General features: G+C 67.0%; 1 protein-coding gene across 1 annotated transcript; it reads left to right on the forward strand.

Annotated features, from left to right (window-relative positions):
* Positions 1 to 1,970: 1,970 nt before the first annotated feature.
* On the forward strand, positions 1,971 to 18,495 carry COL9A3 (collagen type IX alpha 3 chain). The gene is made up of 32 exons (XM_045070784.1): positions 1,971 to 2,084; positions 2,622 to 2,690; positions 3,849 to 3,884; positions 4,501 to 4,572; positions 5,089 to 5,142; positions 5,831 to 5,866; positions 6,099 to 6,122; positions 6,350 to 6,403; positions 6,753 to 6,806; positions 7,135 to 7,176; positions 7,789 to 7,845; positions 8,198 to 8,251; positions 8,892 to 8,945; positions 9,361 to 9,414; positions 9,670 to 9,723; positions 10,149 to 10,202; positions 10,615 to 10,668; positions 11,241 to 11,294; positions 11,383 to 11,436; positions 11,579 to 11,623; positions 11,720 to 11,773; positions 11,903 to 11,956; positions 12,413 to 12,466; positions 12,592 to 12,663; positions 13,675 to 13,710; positions 14,155 to 14,199; positions 14,895 to 14,927; positions 15,051 to 15,197; positions 15,333 to 15,387; positions 15,752 to 15,934; positions 16,956 to 17,033; positions 17,859 to 18,495. The coding sequence occupies exons 1-32, from the start codon at positions 2,013 to 2,015 to the stop codon at positions 18,047 to 18,049; spliced, it is 2,049 nt and encodes a 682-aa protein (XP_044926719.1). The 5' UTR covers positions 1,971 to 2,012; the 3' UTR covers positions 18,050 to 18,495.
* Positions 18,496 to 18,621: the final 126 nt, after the last annotated feature.

Raw genomic sequence — 18,621 nt, forward strand, 5'->3', positions numbered from 1 at the left:
ATTTCTACCACAGAGGGTGACGACGTCACGATGAGGGGGTCCTCCAACACTGAGTCCTCAGCAGCACCGCCCCCCCCCACCGAGCCCTTAGTGGTGAGAATGCTCAATGTGGACATTTGTGGAGCACAGGTTCCATGGAGAAGCTTGAACCCAGAGTGGGAGGAAAATCCCATTGGAACAACCGTAGGAGGGGGTGCCTGTGCCCAGCAGCAGGACCTAGAGACTGGCAGTCACTCTGGCCTGCCCGCCCCCCACACTTCACCCAGGGTGATGGCCTGAAACAGAGGGGTGATGCTTTGGTTCTGCCTGGGGGTGTCAGCTGTGAGGTCGTGACCCACTCGAGCCCCCTGGGGCTCAGCTTCTAGGCAGGGGCAGCTCCCCAGGGAGAGGGACTGTGTGGAGCCAGGGACCGGTTTGGGGTGAAGGCTGGAGCCAGACTTCTGGCACCAGCTCCCTCCCTTGACCGAGCTGGACTTTCTCTGAGTCTGCTCCAGGAAGGGGGTGGACGGCAGGGAGGAGAGGTTGGCGGGGAAGGAGTCTTGCTCCCCAGGCTTTGGGCTTGTGGGTGGGGTGGAAGGGCTGGGGTGTCTGACGATGTCCTAGGATGACCTGAACTCTGCTGGAGGGCGAGAGCTTTCGAGCTTCTCTTGCCTTCCTTGATAGAATTCTCACCGCCGCCCCCCCCATGTGAGGGAGTGAGCAGCCAGTCCACCACAGTGGTGAGCTGAGGTTCTCCACCGAGTCCGTTTGCTTCCCTCTGTATTCCTTTCCTCGTCCACCCGCTGGCCCCTTGTGAACCCACGCACCGCGGAAGTCCTGAGCTCCCGCCCACCGAAATGGAGTTCCTCCGCAGACAGGCCTGCCGTCGTGAGCCTCTCAGCTGTCCAGGCACAGGTCCGAATCTGTACCTCATGCTTCCCCTCCTCTCGCTAATGCCCTTGACTAGTGAAAGAGAGGAAAGCAGCGTTCATGCAGTGTGCTCTAAGTCCCAAAGCAGCATTTCCCAGAGAATTCTAAACATTCTGATACTTGGCTGTGGGCGGGGCTGAGATCCTGCCAGTTCCGTGGGCCTTTAGGTGACCTGGATTTGTGGGAGTCCCCTGGGGTGGGCGCAGAGGCTCCTGGCCCCCCGGTGCTGCCCCCCACCCTGCTGCTCCTGTGCCTTCCGAGGGTGAAGCAGAGTTTGCCTAAACCCAGCGACCCTGAGCTGCCCGAGACTGTGAAAAGCAGGAAGAGCCACACCAGCCTCAGAGGTCTTGTCCATTAGCAGCTTTGCTCGGGCCCCGTGGTCCCGGTGCTGCTACTGTCCTCTGCCGGCACCACCATTTGGCTCTCTCTTGTGGTGGGGAAGGCCAGGTAAGAGGGTAAGAGTCTGACCTTTGCCAGTGATGGACACCGTGACTGAAGCACTCCAGATCGTTAAACTCTGGGCTAGGAGCCTGGGACTAGGAGGTGTTCCCAGCCTCACACGCCTGGCCTGAGGCTTCTGCCCAGGCAGGACGGGGTACCAGGACGAGAGCTGTAGTGGGCCTGGTCTGGCCCCCAGCACAGGGATGCTCCCCCTCTCTGAGGGTCTTCCTGGGTCTCGGGCAGCCTCTATCTTACTCAGGACCCTGCGGAGGTCACTGTTTCTAGGGCTGAAGCTGCCCCTTCTCCAAAGGAGCCCTTCAGTGTGGGGTTGTTGCCCTCTCCTTACCCTGGCGGAGGAGCAGGCGGAGAAAAGAGCGTCTTTCTTTTTTGCTAAAAGGTGTATGTGTGTAACTCATCAGTCCCGGGGATAAATTTAACTCAGAGGCCAGCCAAAAAAATGCCACTGGGTTTCTTTCTTTCCCCTGGCGGCGCGGTGGAGAGGTATGGGGCGGAGCTGAAGCCCCAGGTGGGCCCTGCTGAATGGGGGGCTTGTGCCTGGCCGGCGGGGCGGGAACTGGCATCCGGCCCGCTGCCCGCCCCGCCCGCCGCTCCGAGCCCCTGCTGCCGCCACCACCGGCGCCACTCAGAGCGCGAGCACAGCCATGGCCGGAGCCGCCACGCTGGTCCTGCTCCTGCTGGGCCAGCTCCTGGCCGCCACCGGGAGCGAGGCACAGGTGAGCGCGGGCCGGAGGGGTGCGCCAGGCTCGCACTGGAGATGGGCGGCCCCGTGGGGGGAGGCTGGGGCTCTGAGATGGGGCATCGAGCGGTCCGGCCCTGGGACCACCCTGGGCCAGAGAGTGAGCCTGGAACTCAAGGACCCTTGGAGACCCGGACCTGAAGCCCATGGCCCCCTCACCCCCATGGACACCGAGACACCTCAGGAACGAGCCCAGGACGGTGCCTTGTCCTCGCCTGGCCGGGTCAGCCACCGCCACCAGAGAGGCACAATGTTGCCTTTGTTCCCTGAGGCTCCCGTGGGGCAGTGGCCAGCCCCTCCTGGCCTTAAGATGAAGATCCTGCCGGCCTGAGGCTTTGGGGGGGTCTCCAAGGCAGGCTTGGGTCAGGGGGCCCCCCGGAGCCAGGCCCCAGCACCACTCCTGACCCAGGAAGAGGGGACACTCTTGTTGGGCCAACCCGGGGCTGGCCAGTGGGACCTGCACCACAGGAGACGGGGGAGGACACAGCTGCATAACGACGTTTCTCCGTTTCAGAAAGTGGGACCTCAAGGACCCCCTGGCCCCCAAGGGCCACCTGGAAAGCCAGGCAAAGATGGCATTGATGTGAGTTGGGAGAGGGAGGGGCGGGGAGGGTTCGGTGGGGTTCTAGTCCAGCCCCAACTTCCCTGAGCCCCCAGACCTGATGGGGACAATACCAAGCCCCACTTCCCAGGGCAGGGACAAAGCGGGGAAGGGGTGTGGGTGGTTCCTGCTCAGGGTTCACCCCACCGGGATTGTGTCCCCAGAGCAGGGAGGGGTGCTGCACGTAGACTTTGCACTGGAACTGTGGGTATTGAGGTGTGTGTCTCCGGGTCCCCAGAGGGGCCATGGCAGTGGAGGTGCAGGGCCTGTCCCTCTGGGTGGGTCTTGGAGGCCGCTAGGGGCGGGAGACAGCTCTGGAAGGGGCTGGGCTTGGGAGCTGGCTCTGCCCCAGAGACGGAGTCCTCCGTGGGTGTCCCAGGACTATCTGGGCTGAACCCCCAATCCAGCCACCTCCATGAAAGGTAGGGGCCTGCTCCAGGCCTCTCCTCACCTGTAATGTACTGCGGGAGCACCCCCCGCAACTGGTCCTCAGCCTCTCTGAGTCCCCCAGGCCCTGGATGGCCCCAAGTCTCCTACCCACCCCCACCCTGGCCGACCTGGACCCATAGGGTGCTCAGCAACATCCCTGCAGGGTGGAGGCAGGGAGGGCTGGGACAGCTCGTGGCTGGCCCCCACGCCCCTCCCATGGGGGCTGGGCCCCGGCCCCCCATAAGACTCCCAGGCTGATGGGAGTCAAGTTGAGTCTTTCCTTCCGGGGAGGGCTCCCCTTAAAAACGTTGCAGAGCGTCGGCTGGTCGTGGGTGGGAGGGGGCTGGGGGGCCGCCTTGAGCCTCTGAGAGTCTTGGGGGACTGCCACCCTACATCAGGCAGGAGCAGGAGGCCTCTCAGTGCCCACAGCCCACCTTCCGAAGCTTCTCAGGCTGGTGGGTGCTGGTGGGGGGCTGCGGGACCCGTTCCCTCTGCCCTCAGAACCCTGCTCAAAGGTCTGTGGGCCCTGTAGGGGCAGCGTCCCCAGGGTCCATCTCTGCCTCCCCAGCCCCCACCTCTAGCCTGACCCCAGAGGGGAAGTGCCCCCCAGATGTGCATGAGGTGGGGATGCTCCCGTGTCATCTCCAGGGGCCTTCTAGGCCCGGGTTGTCAGGAGACACTGCTCACATGCGGGTGTCTTCCCTTGTGCAGGGAGAAGTTGGGCCTCCGGGTCTGCCTGGGTCCCCGGTGAGTGTCCAGCTCCGGTGAGGGGAGGGGCGGACCTAGAACAGAGGGTCATTGACATCCCTTCCGCCACCCCTGGCCCTGGTTACCTGCTGCGGGGAGGTGGGGTGCGGGGGGCTCCAAGGGCTCAGAGCAGAGGCCTGGCCAGGAAGCGGGTGGGAGGGGGTGTGTGGGATTCGGCGGGTCTCTGGGTAGAGGGTTCGGCTTGGACCCGCTTGGAAGCTGTCCTTGGCCAGGCAGGCCAGGTCCCACAGCGAGCTTCCCCGGAGCTGTTCAGGCTTGGGAGCTGAGGGTCCGGGGCCACACGGGCGGTCCCACAGAGGGACCCACTGGCCCTTCGCTGGGGCGGCCAAAGCAGCTGGCCAACACAGCATCCTGGTGAATGTGCTGCCGGTGTGACGGGGGCAGTGGGGGCAGCTGGGGAGGGCCGCGGGCGGGGGCCCGCGAGGGGGTCGCAGGAGAGCAGGCGGGGCGGGCCTCTGGGGGACGGGAGCCAATCTCTACTGCTGGGCGGGGCCCCAGCTGGAAGGCGCTTCTCTCATTGGTGAAGGCCACGGGTCTGGGCGGGACCTGCTCTCACGCCTCTGCTCGCCCCCCCCACCCCGCCCCCTTCCTCCAGGGACCGAAAGGGGCCCCAGGGAAGCCGGGGAAGCCGGGAGAGGCTGGGCTGCCGGGACTGCCTGGCGTGGACGTGAGTGTGCCTGCCCCTCCCCCCGCCCGCTCCCCTCCCGAGAGCCCCCTTCTGCGCTGCCCCTGCCCCGGGCCTGGACTTGGAGGGGTTTGATCCGGGGGCCGAGTTTGATTGCTGTCCTCCAGCTGTGCCTGCCCTGTCCCCGCGGGTCTCCGGAGGTCCCCCAGCAGGGCTCCGCTGGCCTTCAGCCCAGACCCTTCAGCGCCGGCGGGAACGGCTGGCGGAGACCCAGCCGCGCCACGACGGACGGGAAAGTGCTCCTGCTGGTCCGGGAGCAGACGGGCCTCCTCCTCAGAGCCCCAGGCAGGGCTTTGTAGGGACCGGAGCAGGGGCCCCCAGACAAGTGGGCCCCCCAGCTGCTCGCCCTCCAGGTGGACGGCAGGCCGGCCGGAGGCCAAGGGGCCACAGCTAGGCCTTTGTCAGCCTCTGGACCCATTTTAGTTGGGAAAGCACGCTCTGTGGGGCCTGTCTTTCCCCGTGTGGCCCCTCGAGCCCTCCCTCTGCCTCTTTCCGCAGGGCCTGACCGGCCAGGATGGACCGCCCGGCCCCAAGGGCGCGCCTGGAGAGCGGGTCAGTGCTGCTGCCAGAGTGTGGGTTCCACTGGAGGGGGTGGGGGAAACCCCTGGTTTGCGGTGCCGCTGGGCCCCGTGTCTGGAGGGAGGCAGAGGGTGCAGAAGTGGGCACAGGGTGGTGAGGAGCCAGCCCACCAAGCCCCACACTGGCCTCTGGTCACGGTTGTCCTCAGGTTCATACCGGGTTCGGGAGGGGGGAATGACCCAGCCTTCCCGGCCTCTGCTTCCTGGGAAGAGGGGCGGTAGGGGGTCAGCTTTCTGGAGGGAGCCCGAGGGGGGCAGGGACATGGGTAGGGAGGTGGTCTCCACTGCCAGGACCGTGTCTTCTGGACGCAGAGGAGCAGGAGGCACTGGCTCTCCGGGGTCCCCGGGCTTCCTTGGTAACCAGAACCAGGCATGGGGCCCTCCAGTGGGGGCTCCGGGAGCCCTGGGGCTGGGCCTTCTTGTTGGCCTGGCCTACCTGTGCTGCTTTCTGTGTCCACTTCCAACAGAGTCTGGACTTTTCTCAGCAGGATTGTTGACAAAAGACCTGTCCCGGGCCCCTGGGGCATCCGGGGTTCCCCCTGGGCCTCAGTCTTCCGTAAAATGGAGACCCCTTTCAGAGTGGGGGAGGGGAACAGCTGTGCTCTCGGAGACCTGGGAGCCTGGGCCCAGCCTGCTCCTGACACCCTGGTTTCCTTCTATAGGGAAGTCTGGGACCCCCGGGGCCTCCCGGGCTGGGGGTAAGTATCGCTTCCCCTGCAGCAGGACTGACCAGCGTGAGGGGGGCCCTCCGGGAGCCCTGGGAGGCAGTGTCCAGCTCTCTTGTCCCTGGACCATGCCCTCTCTCCCCCAGGGAGGGTCACCCCCTGAGGGCTTGCTCCGTGCACCCCACCAGTCTTAGGGGAAGGGGTGGGTTGGCAGGCAAAGCCGTCCAGTCCCCGGCGAGTTCTGACTCAGTGCTTGGCATTACAGGGCAAAGGCCTCCCCGGACCCCCGGTGAGTACTGACCGCCCGGACCCCAGCCCCCGGCAGGCCAGCAGTGCACAGGGCTCAGCTGGCTGCCAGGTCCCAAACCAGGGCTGTGGCTCTGGGTCCTCCTTAGGGGCAGCTGCCTGACGGGCTGCCTGGGTTCCTGTTCCGAGGGGGCAGACTAGCACTGTGTGGGGTCCTCAGAGCTCTGCGGGTGCAGACCCCCGTGTCTCTCTCCCTTCCCCCCGCCCCAGGGAGAAGCAGGAGAGAGTGGCGTCCCAGGTGGAATGGGTCTCCGGGGCCCCCCGGTGAGTGGCTGCCCCTGACCTTGCCCCATTGCTCAGAGCAGGGGTCCTGCCTGTCAACAACCAAGGGCTTCGCCCCCTTTCTCCTGCCCTTCCCTCCCCCCCCGCTCTCCCCCCCACTTTTCTCTGTGGCCTGATAGAAGCCCTGATTGACCTTCAGGGACAAGGAGAGCCTGGGCCTTGGGATGCACCTTGGACACCAGCACCAGGCCAGGGTGGGGGGAGGCTGGCAGAGTGGGGGCGTCCCGGTCAGGGCACAGGGGAGGGAGGCTTCTCTCTGGAAGTAGCTGGTCACCTCCCTGCCGGCGGGGGCTGGTTCTGCTCCACCTGATGTCCTACCCCGTACCCCCAGGGACCCTCTGGACTACCCGGCCTCCCTGGCCCCCCAGGACCTCCAGGACCCCCCGTAAGTATGGGGCAGGGGCCCCAAAGCTTCTTGGGGGAAGTGCCAGGCACAGTGGGCTTGACTCTCCTGCCCCCAAATCCATGCCCTGTAACTCCGGTCCACTCTCTGGATGTGCGTGAAGCCCAGGGCTGTGGTGGCTGGGTCAGCTGACGTGGGGATGGGCAGGGCTCGGGTCTGGTGACCATTCCGCCCCAAAGGCAGCTGGTATCTGTCCTTGTGAGTGCCCAGCACTGGCCACTGTGGGAGAGGCAGGACCTGAGCCCCCTGGCAGGGCTATAGGGACTGGGGGTGGGGGGCAGCTTCAAAGTCAGCTGTCTTTGTGTTCCAGGGTCACCCGGGGGTCCTCCCTGAAGGCGCCACCGACCTTCAGGTAGGCGTTCACAGCCATTTCTGAAGGGGGCTGGGGTGCCTTGGGGACCCATGCGGAGAGTGGCCTGTTCCCCACCCACAGGAGGGCGGGGGTGCCTTGGGGACCCATGCGGAGAGTGGCCTGTTCCCCACCCACAGGAGGGCGGGGGGTGCAGGCTGCGCGGGCGGCGCTGGCTCTGGGCACAGCCTCCGTGCACTCTGGCCGTGCGAATCTGGGCTGAGAGAGAAGGGATTGTAAATGGGCCTGGGCCTCCGTGGTGCGGCCACATCCGGAGTGCCCAGCCACATGTGGCCAGTGTCTCCCGCCCCGGCTGGCACGGACACAGGGTGTCCCCAGCCCAGAAGGCTCTGGGCTAGTGCCTGGGACTCCCTTTTCTCTCCGTCTCGGAGGCGTGTAGAGAAGCACGTCCGGGGTGGCCCCGGGTCCCGGCAGGCCTCGCTGCACCCCGCACACACACTAAATGAGACCCCGTCTGCGGTCCCAGGAGGCCCTGGTGTGGCCTGTGGTCCCTTTTGCTTGGTGGAAAAGCCCCTCTGAGGGCCCCTGGGCGCTGACCTCGGTCAGGTCCAGGGCTGTGTGGACCAGGGCTCTGACTGCTCTGTCTTCCAACAGTGCCCAGCCGTCTGCCCTCCTGGCCCCCCCGGCCCCCCAGGAATGCCGGGGTTCAAGGTGAGCGGTGGCCGCAGGGTGACTGAGCCCCTTCCATGCCCCACAGGAGGAGGCAGCCTGGTCCAGTGTGGGCCTTGAGATCCCGAGGGGACTTGGGGGGACACAAGGGTCCAGAAAGTCTGCCAGTCCTTCCAGAAGAAGAGGAGGCCGACTTCCAGCCCAGCCTGGGGGCCTCGCTCTGTCCGCACCCCCCGTTCCCCAGTGGTAACCGCTGGGCACGGGCGCGGCCACCAGGACTGGGAAGCCCTGCCCCTCTTGACCAGGGTTGGCCCGCCCGGGCTGGCGGCCATGCAGGCCCTGTTCGGGGCCACTGGGGGTGGGCTGTGACCTGCCGCCCACCGCTGGCTTTCAGGGACCCCCCGGCTACAAAGGGGAGCAAGGAGAGGTCGGCAAGGATGGCGAGAAGGTGAACGAGGGCCCTGGGGGCGGCCGGACGGGGGGGCTCGGCCGGGGCTGGGGTCTGCGCGAGGGCCCTGGGGGCGGCCGGACGGGGGGGGCTCGGCCGGGGCTGGGGTCTGCGCGAGGGCCCTGGGGGCGGCCGGACGGGGGGGCTCGGCCGGGGCTGGGGTCTGCGCGGGGCCCCAGGCATGGTGGGGCCGAGGAGAGAGTGCTGGCTGCATCTGGGCTGCACCGTGTACGGCCCAGCTGGTCAGAGCCAGGCGAGCTGGGCCAGGGTCCCGGGACACGCCCCTGCCTGCCCGTCTCTCGTGGTTCCCTGAGCTCAGGCGCCCCCTCCCCCAGGTGGATGGAGAAGTGTCTCCTGGAGGCTCCTGCCCTGCCCCTGCGGCCGCTCCCGTGGCTCCGGGGAGGCTGGCAGCATCTCTAGCCAGAGAGGCCACTGCATGGGCGGCAGAAGGGCCCACGCCAGCCGGGCAGGGGCGTCTGGGAAAGCCTGGGGGCCTCTCTGGCAGAGGGTCAGGAGCCTCAGGAGGCTGTGAGTGGGGCGATGGCCCCAACAGCATGGGCTTGGGGGTGGGCAGTGGGCTCGGAGAGGTGCCGCAAGAGCCTGGGCTGATCCTGCTCATACCCCTTCATCTCCACTGCAGGGCGATCCTGGCCCCCCTGGGCCTGCTGGCATCCCAGGCACTGTGGGGCAGCAGGTGAGGAGGGGGAGGAGCTGGACAGGGGTGAGGAGGTGGGATCGGAGCCCCTTGGACTGCCTAGGGCTGCAGGGGACTGTCCGCCAGGTCCCTGTGCAGGGAACCGGCCACGGTCCTGCGTCTGCCAGGCTGCAAGTCCCAGGCCCCCTCCCCTGGGCCTGTGGCCCCATCTCCCCCGACCTGTGCCCCCATCCCCCTCCCCTGTCCCCCTTCCAGGGCCTGTGGCCCTGCACCCCCCCTTCGCCTGTGGCCCCCTCCTCCACCACCTTGCCCAGCCCCTCCAGGGCCTGGCCTGAGGTCAGGTGCTCCTAGGGAAGACTATAGGGCCCTCAGTGGCGCCCAGGGGGTATGCAGTCTTGGGGTGGGGGCAGAGGCTGCTGGCCCAAGCCCTGCCTTCCCAGCTCTCTCCCCACAGGGACCTCGGGGACTTCGGGGCCTGCCAGGGCCGGCCGGACCCCCAGGGGATCGGGTAAGTCTGGCCATCTCAGATCAGCCCAGGCTGTTGTGGGAGGCCACCTTCAGGAGGGGAGGGGCTGGGGGGGAGGCCCTGGAAGATGGGGGGGAAGAGGGTTGGGCCTCTGGGTGGCCAGTGAGGAGGGGCCTGCTGGGGGCTGTCTGGTTGGGGCTGCTGGAGCCGAGATCTTTCTGGATGGAGCCAGGGCCTCGGAGGCACGCTGGCCAGGCTCCAGACAAGAGGCCCAGATACCCCCGCACTCCCTCACAGGGTCCCATTGGATTCCGAGGGCCGCCAGGGATCGCAGGAGCCCCGGGGAGAGTGGTATGTGTGCATCCGGGGTGGAGAGCAGCCAAGGCTCTCGGTCCCTCTCCTCCTCCTCCGCACGCCGGTGCCTCCCCCAGTCCCACTGGGCCGCGCTGGGCTGGCCCTCCCCAGGACTGAGTCCTCTCCAGGACTGAGTCCTCTCATGGGCCCATAGCCCTGGGCACACCTGAGCAGGTGGCAGTGGGCACACCGGGGGGGTGGGTCGAGTGTGCTGGAAGAGCTGGTATCCTTCTGTCTGGACACTCACGGGGTGCGGTTGGCCCCTCTGGCCCCCGTGGTCCTTGGCAGCGTCGGTCCTGCTCTTCTAACCACTTCGGGGGCCCGGCCCGGTCAGTCTCCCCGCAGGGCGGCTCTCCAACCTGCTCGAGTTGTTAACTTTCTGTTCCCCCACCCCCCACCCCCCTCGCCCCCTGTCGTTTCAGGGTGACAGAGGCGAGAGGGGCCCTGAGGGTTTCCGCGGCCCCAAGGGTGACCTTGTAAGTAAGAGAATCAAGCTTCTCCGGCTCCTTCCTCCAAACACCCTGATCTGGGGTGGGGGGAGACACGCCCAGATGGCACGTGCCGGGGCCGGGCTTGCCCTTTCCTGCGGGTGGTGCGTCCCTGGATAGCACCTCGGCCTGGCCCACGGGGTCCCGGGCAGTTCTCCAGGGGGCTCTAAGGAGCTCGTGTCTGGCGGCCGACGTGAGCACGGGATGCGAGGCTGGGTCCTGGATCCGCAGGCCTTTCCCCTGCTGTCGGGCTGGACCAGCAGGGCCATCCCCCAGCCCTGAGCACGCAGGCCCCGGAGTCCACTGTCCCCGACGCGAGGCTGCCTGGGATTGAGGGGCGGCACCCGGGAGGTGCTTTCTCAGGCGCCCCCCAAAATGTTGCCAATTGTGTGTCTTTTAGGGCAGGCCTGGTCCCAAAGGCGTCCCTGGGGTAGCAGGCCCGGGTGGAGAGCCGGTGAGTACCCACGGCCGCCCTGGCGCTGGGCGGAGGCTGGGTCCCTGCGCGGAGCACGGCGTGGCTGCCCCGACCGTCCCCACCCATCCCCTGGAGAATCCCTCTCCGACGACAGGGCACCCCCGGCGTCTTCGTGGCACGGGGGCCAGGTGGAGGGTCTTTGCGTGCCCCGTGCCGTCCTGGCCTGGAGCCAGGAGGGTTCTGAGGGTTTGCGGGCGCTCAGCCCAGGCCTGAACCCCTCCCGTCCCCTCCTGACCCCAGCCCGCGAGGACAGGCCCCCCCGGACGCTCCTCCGGCCTCCTCCTTGGGGAAAGCAGGCTCCCAAGCCTGTTCCATCACCTGTGACCCAGGCCATGGGGGAGTGTCCCTGCGGGGATGCGGGTGGCAGCGTGTGGGACCCTTCACACTGCCCTTGGCCCCTCGCCATGCACCAGCCGCCCTCGGCTGCGGTCGGAGGGCTGCCCAGGTCACCGCGTGGGGTGGGGCGGCCTGGGGTCTGCTGACCCAGTGCGGGGACTGGGGAGGCGGGGAACGAGGGGCAGAGCAGGCCTCACCCCGTCCCCCGTCCCCAGGGTGTGCCGGGCAAGGACGGCCGCGACGGTGTGCCGGGGCTCGACGGTGACAAGGTTGGTGTCGGGCCGGTGGCCTGCGGGGCGGGGGACCTGCGGGATTCGGCTTCCCGGGCCTCAGCAGCCGGTCCCCGATCTCCCGCAGGGAGAGTCTGGTCGCAGCGGTGCCCCAGGAGAGAAGGGTCCCAACGGGCTGCCGGTGAGAGCTCGGGCTTCCTTCGGTGTTCCGGAGATGGGGGTCCACGCCCCTGGGTCCCCAAGCGGGGGCTGGTGCAGGGGAACCGGCCCTCTTTGGGGTGCTCTGCTGCGGGTTCCGCAGCCCTGACCTCTGACTCGTGCAGGGCCTCCCGGGACGAGCAGGGTCCAAGGGCGAGAAGGGAGAACTGGTATGTGGCTTCTTTGTCCTGGTGGGTGGGCGGGGGCAGCGCCGGGCCGGGCCGGAGGGGCCGTGTGGGCACTCAGGGCTCTCGCGTCCTGTGCAGGGCCGCGCTGGCGAGCTGGGAGAGGCCGGCCCCTCAGGAGAGCCCGGCGTCCCAGTAAGTCCTCCCACCTTCCCCACCCGTCCCCCACCCCCTCCCCACCCGTCCCCCACCCCTTCCCCACCCCACCCCACCCCCCAAGTCCACGGATTCCGCCAACACGGCGCTCCGCTTCTCCTTGTGCAGGGAGACGTTGGCGTGCCCGGGGAGCGTGGGGAAGCTGGCCACAGGGGCTCGGCGGTGAGTGAGGGACGCAGGGTGGCCCAGGGGAAGGGTGCCGCGGCATCACCACGCGACCAGGTTTCTGTGCAGGCTGGGAGGCCTTCTGGCTGCACCCGTGGGCTGACCCCGTGAAAGCCGAAAGACAGTGAGGGCCAAGCCCAGCTGGAGACCTCTGTGCCGAGGGACTAAGTCGCCACACCTGGCCGAGGTCAGCGGCCTGGTCTCGGCTCCACAAGATGCCGCCCTCGCCTCCATAGACGGACAGAGGGATCATGAGCACGCCGGCCCCACAGCCCTGGTCGTGGGTACCTGGGTCCCAAGACTGAGGCGTGGCAGCTGAGGGGAAGGCCGAGCTCTCCAACCCCAACTGCCCCCCCCACCAGGGCTCCCACGTCTGTCCGCAGCCTCCGGGCCCGACGGCCAGCGTCTCCGGGGCAAGCAGAGCAGAACTCACTCCTTCCCTTTCTCTTTCAGGGGGCTCTGGGCCCACAAGGCCCTCCTGGAGCCCCTGGTATCCGAGGCTTCCAGGTGGGTGAGGTTTGGGGCCAGGCTTTATGCCCAGTGAGCCCAGGGGGGCCTGCTGGGCAGGGGGTGGGGGCGGTGTCCCCGCCAGGCTCCCCTGTGGATGCTGACAGGCTGGTCCTTGTCTGTAGGGCCAGAAGGGCAGCATGGGAGACCCTGGCCTGCCGGGCCCCCAGGGCCTTCGAGGTGGCACCGGGGACCGGGTGAGTGGCCGTTCCCTGTTGGGGGGTCCCCGCCCCCATTCTCCATCCCGAGGACCCACGCGGTGCACCTGCCCGCTGCTGGCGGGCCCCCATGGAGCCCAGGGGAGGCCCAGGGCTTCATGTTTTGGGTTTTCGAGGATTGCTTGACGCACTTTAGATAAGCGAAGCCCCGGCTCTAGGCACCGTTAGGCCTCACTGCTTCTGACCGTCCCAGGCGCCCTGTGCCCGTCGGGACGTTCGCTGTAGGGTCCCTGTCGTCTGGGGATGGTCAGGGCAGCCTGGAGCCCTCCTCAGATGTGTGCTCAGGTCCCACGATGGCCAGCTGGCCGTCAGACTTCACCGCAGGCAGGAGGCCGAGGAGCTGCAGGGGGAGGCAGGGGCGGGGGGCACGGAAACCACGGGCCTGTGGCCGGACTGGGGGCCCTTCATCAGCCTCCAGGCAGGAAATCCCAGGCGTCTGGGGCTCGCCAACTGGGCCGGGGCCTCCCCGGGGGCTGTGCCCACCGGCTGTGCCTGAATCTTCCCGCCCCTCGCTGCACTTGGCCTCCACTGTCGTCGGGCGGCCACGTCTCTGCCCCTCGGGCAAGTTCTCACTCTGCTGCTGTTGGAGCAGATGGGCAGGTGTTATTTCCATGTTTTGTGAGCAATCCTGGCAGTTCCTCCAGACCTGTCCCTCGTCTCCGGGTCCTCTGGGAAGGTGAGGAACACGAGCTCTGGGCGCTGTGACGCGGCAGCTCCGTGTGGGCAATGACCCGCGCACGGCCCACGGTACTGGGAGCGACACCAGATTTGAGGCCTGGGACACAGTCATAGCACCGTGGATTCGATGCTCCGGGGCCCCCAAGACCGTTTTTCCGGAAGATTCCAGAGACGGGCATGCACAGAACAGTGCCACGGACAGGGAACGCGCCCGGGGAGGGCCTGCTTTCCCGGCCCCGCCGTGCTCCGCAGCTTGGAGGGGCCACCTCAGGGACCCCCGAGCTCCCTCTAACACTGACTTTCTCGTGCCAGGGCCCAGGAGGAGCCGCCGGCCCTAAGGGAGACCAGGTGAGCGGACGCCCAGGGGTCAGGTCCCTTCTTTTTCGCTCCCTCCTCCATTACCTGCTCTGCCTCGTGCCTTCTGAGCAGCGGGGACCGCTCTGGACACCCAGCCCCAGCTCCCAGCGAGGGGGTGTTCCCGCTGACCTTCTGGGAATGGGGCCTTGTCAGGGGGGAGTGGAGTCTGGGCCCCAGGACTGTCTGCAGAAGGCGCACTCTCTCAGGAAAGGTTCAGGGGCCGGGCCTGTGACCTCTGGGGGCTCCTGGCCCTCTTTGTAGTGGTTGAGGGCCTAGAGTAAGCCACAGCCCCCTGAGATGCTGCTTGGCAAGAGAGGGTCCGTGTGTCCTGCCGGTCTGTGCAGTCAGCTGGCATCCCCACCCTGGGCCTAGGGCTTGGGGACTGGCGCCCGAGCTTGGAAAGCCGCTCTCTGACCTTGGGGCGTGTGGTTTCAGGGCGTCGCAGGTTCCGATGGCTTTCCTGGGGACAAAGGAGACCTGGTGAGTGGGGTTAAATCGGCCTCGCTTTTGTCAACAGCTGAGAATAAATCAGTCCCATTTGCGGGGTGGGGGTGCCGTCCGCAGCTCCGGGCAGCGCGGGGAGCCCCAGGGACCCTGAGGCTGCGGGCCCCATGGCTGTAGCCAGGACAAGCTCGGCTGCATGTGCGCGCGCACGCACGGGTCCTTCTGCGGAATTCCTGGACAACTCTGACCAGCCGGACCCCGGCCTTGGCCCCCGGGCCCTGTCAACCTGATGGGGGCAGCCGTGCCTGCCTGCTGGGATCCCCTCAGTGGGGGACCACGGCCCTCCGCACGTGCAGCTGGGAAGCTTCCAGAGGACGCGGTTGGAGAAGGGGACTGTAGGCACAGAGAGGTCCAGACGTCCGTTGCTAGAGCGAGTTGGCGATGGACACGGGGCACAAAGTAAACGCGTGTAACGAGACGCGCCGAGCGGCTACTGAAAACACTCGTTAGGAAAATAAGTCACAAAATCGTCCGTGCGGAGAACTCAGTCCCAGCGAGAGAAGAACTACTCAGGATGGTGAAAGGAAGTCCCCGCTTCCTGTCCTGAGGCAGCCCCGAGGGTGGTTTCTTGGTGGTTCCCCACCTGCCCCCGGTCCCCCCCACACCAGCCCTGCCCTTTGGAAGCGAATGCCCGCCGGCTAACAGCGCAATGGACAACTGCTCTCTTGCAGGGTCCCGGTGGTGCGGTCGGACCCAAAGGAGAGGTAAGTGGCCGCCAGCTGTTCCAGCAACAAAGTCCAAAGGAGACGCCGGACCGGCCTGCGGGGGTGGGGCAGCAGCTGCTGGCCGCTGTGCACTCCGACCTGCCTTGTCCTGTTTCCCTCTAGTCCGGCAGTCGAGGGGAGCTGGGCCCAAAGGGCATCCAGGGTCCCAACGGCACCAGTGGCGTCGAGGGCCTCCCAGGCCCGCCCGGCCCCGTGGGCTTCCCAGGAGTACAAGGCCTGCCTGGCATCACCGGGAAGCCCGGAGTCCCGGTACGTCTTTCCCTCTGTTGAGGGTGGTGTTCGCCGGCCTTGGTCACTTTTCTGAGACTGATGTGGGGTGGGGGGCCGCGTCTAAGGGAGCCGGCTGCCCCCAGTCTGCTGCCGCACTGACGGGGTGAATTTCAGGGGCGAGAAGCCAGCGAACAGCACATCCGGGAGCTGTGCGGAGGGATGCTCGGTGGTGAGTGCCCTCCACCCCTGCGCACCCTGGCCTCCTCCACCTCTCCCCTCCCTGGGGGGTGGCTAGTCTCCATCTGCGCGGGGGCACAGGGGGTGGGTCTAGATGTCTGGGTCGCCGTCAGCCGGGACGGAGACCTGCGCCTTCCAGCCTTCACGGACGAAGCGGCCAGCTCTTGGCCACTTTGCGCCACAGGATTTGTAAGGAGTCCCCCCAAAATGAGCACCTCCTCCTGGGCACGCGGGAGAGGGAGCAGTATCGGGGCCGCGCCCCGAAGAGAGTTAGGCGCCTCGATCTTTTCTGCCTCGGCGGGCGGCCTTTGCTGGTCCTCCTCGAGTAAGCGCTTGCATCTTTGTTTTTCCAAAAGAACAAATCGCACAGTTAGCCGCCCACCTGAGGAAGCCTTTAGCGCCCGGATCTGCAGGCCGGCCTGGTCCAGCGGGGCCCCCAGGTCCCCCAGGTCCCCCGGGCTCCATCGGCCACCCCGGTGCCCGAGGGCCCCCTGGATACCGTGGTCCCACCGGAGAGCTGGGAGACCCGGGGCCCAGAGGTGAGTGGGCCACGCCGACCTCTGTGCGGCCCGGTTAACCCCTTCTTCATGCCGCGGGCCCCACGGACACCATCCGAACAGCGGTCGGGGGCGGGGGCAGACAAAATGTGAGGGACGAACAGCGGGAGCCCGATCACCCTTAGCCGCATCCGACCCTGAAAAACTCGTAAAAAGCAACAATCACACAGAACTCCCTCCGAAGCGCTGGGAAGTGCAGTGCAGAAACCGCATGGCCTCATGGCTGGGCCCCGTTGCTGACAGGGTCTGTCCCGGCCCCCGCCGAGCCGCAGCCGCGGATGCTCTGGCCCATGGACCGGGCCTCGTGGGTGACACGAGTGGGAACTCGTGGACACTGGGCTTTTCCAAAACGGCCTTTAACACGCACCCCTGTCCGAGTGTGCACCGTGTCCCCCTCCCCCCCCCCCCGCCTCCCGGCCCCAGTTCTGGAGCTTGGCATTCCGGTCCGCGCCGGCTTACTGATCCAGGAGTTCTGTTTCTAAGAAACAGCATAAGAAAACTGTTTCTGAGAGAAACTTAACTGTGATTTCCTTTCTAACTTGGTGAGACAAAGTTTACTGCAAGTCCTTCCAGAATGAGCAGGGCCGCTGCCCTTGTATTCGAGAAACTCGGAGGCTGAACGGTTTCCGCCCTGGAGACAAACACATCTTCGCAGATGCGGTGTCGGTCCTGAGGTCACGGTCCCACGGTGTGGGGCGGCCGCAGGACGGCAGGCTCTGAGCGTCTCCGGTGCCGGCTCGGGGCGCGAGGCCCTGCTGTCATCCCGCAGAAGGCCGCGGGTTGCTCCGAGCGGGATCTGAAGGCCTTTCGGCCTGTTACGAGCTCCCTTCCGAACGGGCCTCCATCGTCCTCTCTCCCGGGGGTCGTGTTGCTTCTCTGAGTGTTTTCACTTCAGGAGAACACTCACCAGGCGGAGCCCTGCCCGTCAGAAGGCGGGTGACACGCTGGTGGGTCCCTCCTCGAACCCCAGCCGGGTCCTCACACGTCCGGTGCTTTCCGACAGGGGCCCCGGGAGACAGAGGAGACAGGGGTGCGGCGGGCACGGGACTGGACGGGCCGGCTGGGGACCAGGGGCTGCAAGGTGGGTGCCGGTCACCGGCTGCTTTCCCAGGGCGTTGGGACTTGGCCCGGGGCTGCATCTCGGTGGGGAACGCGTGTCACCATGTTTCTCTGGGCGAAGCCGTCTCCGATGGTCGGGAACAGTCAGGAACCGTCAGACCGACCCGTCCGAGCGATACCGGGTCTGGGCGGGTCTCGTCACGCAGAGTCAGTCAGTTTCCGCTCGGTGAGAGCAGGCTGGCGTCGAGGTCGGTTACATTCCAGAACTCCCTCCGAGTTGGCCCACGTGTATCCTGAGGGTTTAGTGTCCAATGAGGAGCCCCCAGGCCCCGCGGTGCAGCCCGGGCCAGCCTCACAGGACACCTGAGTCCCCTCGCACAGCCTTCCGCGCACCCCCACACCGTGGGCCGCCACACACCGTGGGCCGGGCGGAGACCACGGTCCAGTCCTCCCTGAGCGCCCAGAAGGCCTCTCCTCCCCCGGCCCTTGAGGCCGCACCCCTGCTCCGTGCCCCCTACCCTCAGCTGCCCTATCCTGCTCCACCTACCCAGGGGGCCCATCCCCCAGGTGCGCGCCCCACAGGGCTCCCGCGCAGGCCATGCCGACTGTCACCTGTCCCCACTCACCAGGCAGCCCTGCAGCCCCATCCCCGGCTCGGCTCTCTTCCCTCGGCTCCCCAGGAGCACTGGGGACAGGCCCCGGGCCCCACCTCCGCCCCGCCTCATCCTCTGCCCTCATCCCCCCCCCCCCCAGTCTTGAATAAGCCCCACACAGCAGGGCGCGGGGCGGGAGGCTCAGTGGCTGTTCTAGGCTTAGGTCGACACTCCCCTTCCTGCTGCGTCTCCAGGACCGCAGGGTGTGCCTGGCGTCAGCAGAGATGGCCGGGACGGGGCCCACGGCGAGCCCGGGCCTCCAGGTGATCCTGGCCTCCGCGGTGCTGTCGGCGCTCAGGGGACCCCCGGCATCTGTGACACCTCAGCCTGCCAAGGAGCCGTGATGGGAGGCGGCGGGGAGAAGTCAGGTTCTAGAAGTTCCTAAAACCTAACCGGAGGAAGCGAGAAGCCAGTGCCGACGCCAGCGGGGAGCCCCGGAAGGACGCGAGGAGCCGCAGTGCTCTGGGGGCGGGGGGCGGCGACACATGGCATCCAGACGGCCCTCACGGCCCTCCTGGCCTCCCCTCGTGTTCTCAACGGCAGCGACCGGACACTTGGTCCCTGAGAGTGTCCTTCGTCGACCTGTTGTCCGGAGCCGTCCCTAGCGCATTTACAACTGCCCGTCAGCGGTCACCGCGCACCTCAGACATAGGCCCAGGTGTGCCAGCTGGACCCCAGCCCTGAGAGGGGGACGGGGCACATGCACGTGGAGGCCTGGAACGGCCACCTGTCCGCACCACACTCGTGTGAGGACTGAGAGCGAATCCCGGTAAGACGGCAGACGGACCCAAGCGACCCCAGTCTAACAAATAAAGGGTTTCATGTACGGCACCCCCTCTACATGGTCTGGTCTGATTTACCTGCTTCTTTCGTGTGCAAACTGTCTCCGAGTAAATGTTTCTTGAAGGGGAGTCTGTACCGCGAGCAAACCCACTATTATGTGTTGTGATAAATAAA

The sequence above is a fragment of the Mustela putorius genome, unplaced genomic scaffold, assembly GCF_011764305.1.
Source record: "Mustela putorius furo isolate JIRA1106 unplaced genomic scaffold, ASM1176430v1.1 tig00003972_pilon_pilon_pilon, whole genome shotgun sequence".
Classification (NCBI taxonomy): Eukaryota; Metazoa; Chordata; class Mammalia; order Carnivora; family Mustelidae; genus Mustela; species Mustela putorius.

Excerpts from the sequence above, each read along its gene's own strand:
- COL9A3 (XM_045070784.1), top strand. The coding sequence starts at position 2,013 with ATGGCCGGAGCCGCCACGCTGGTCCTGCTCCTGCTGGGCCAGCTCCTG. Across the intron at positions 2,691-3,848 it reads CAGGCAAAGATGGCATTGAT|GGAGAAGTTGGGCCTCCGGG; the intron begins GTGAGTTGGGAG and ends TCCCTTGTGCAG. Across the intron at positions 15,198-15,332 it reads CCGGGAAGCCCGGAGTCCCG|GGGCGAGAAGCCAGCGAACA; the intron begins GTACGTCTTTCC and ends GGTGAATTTCAG.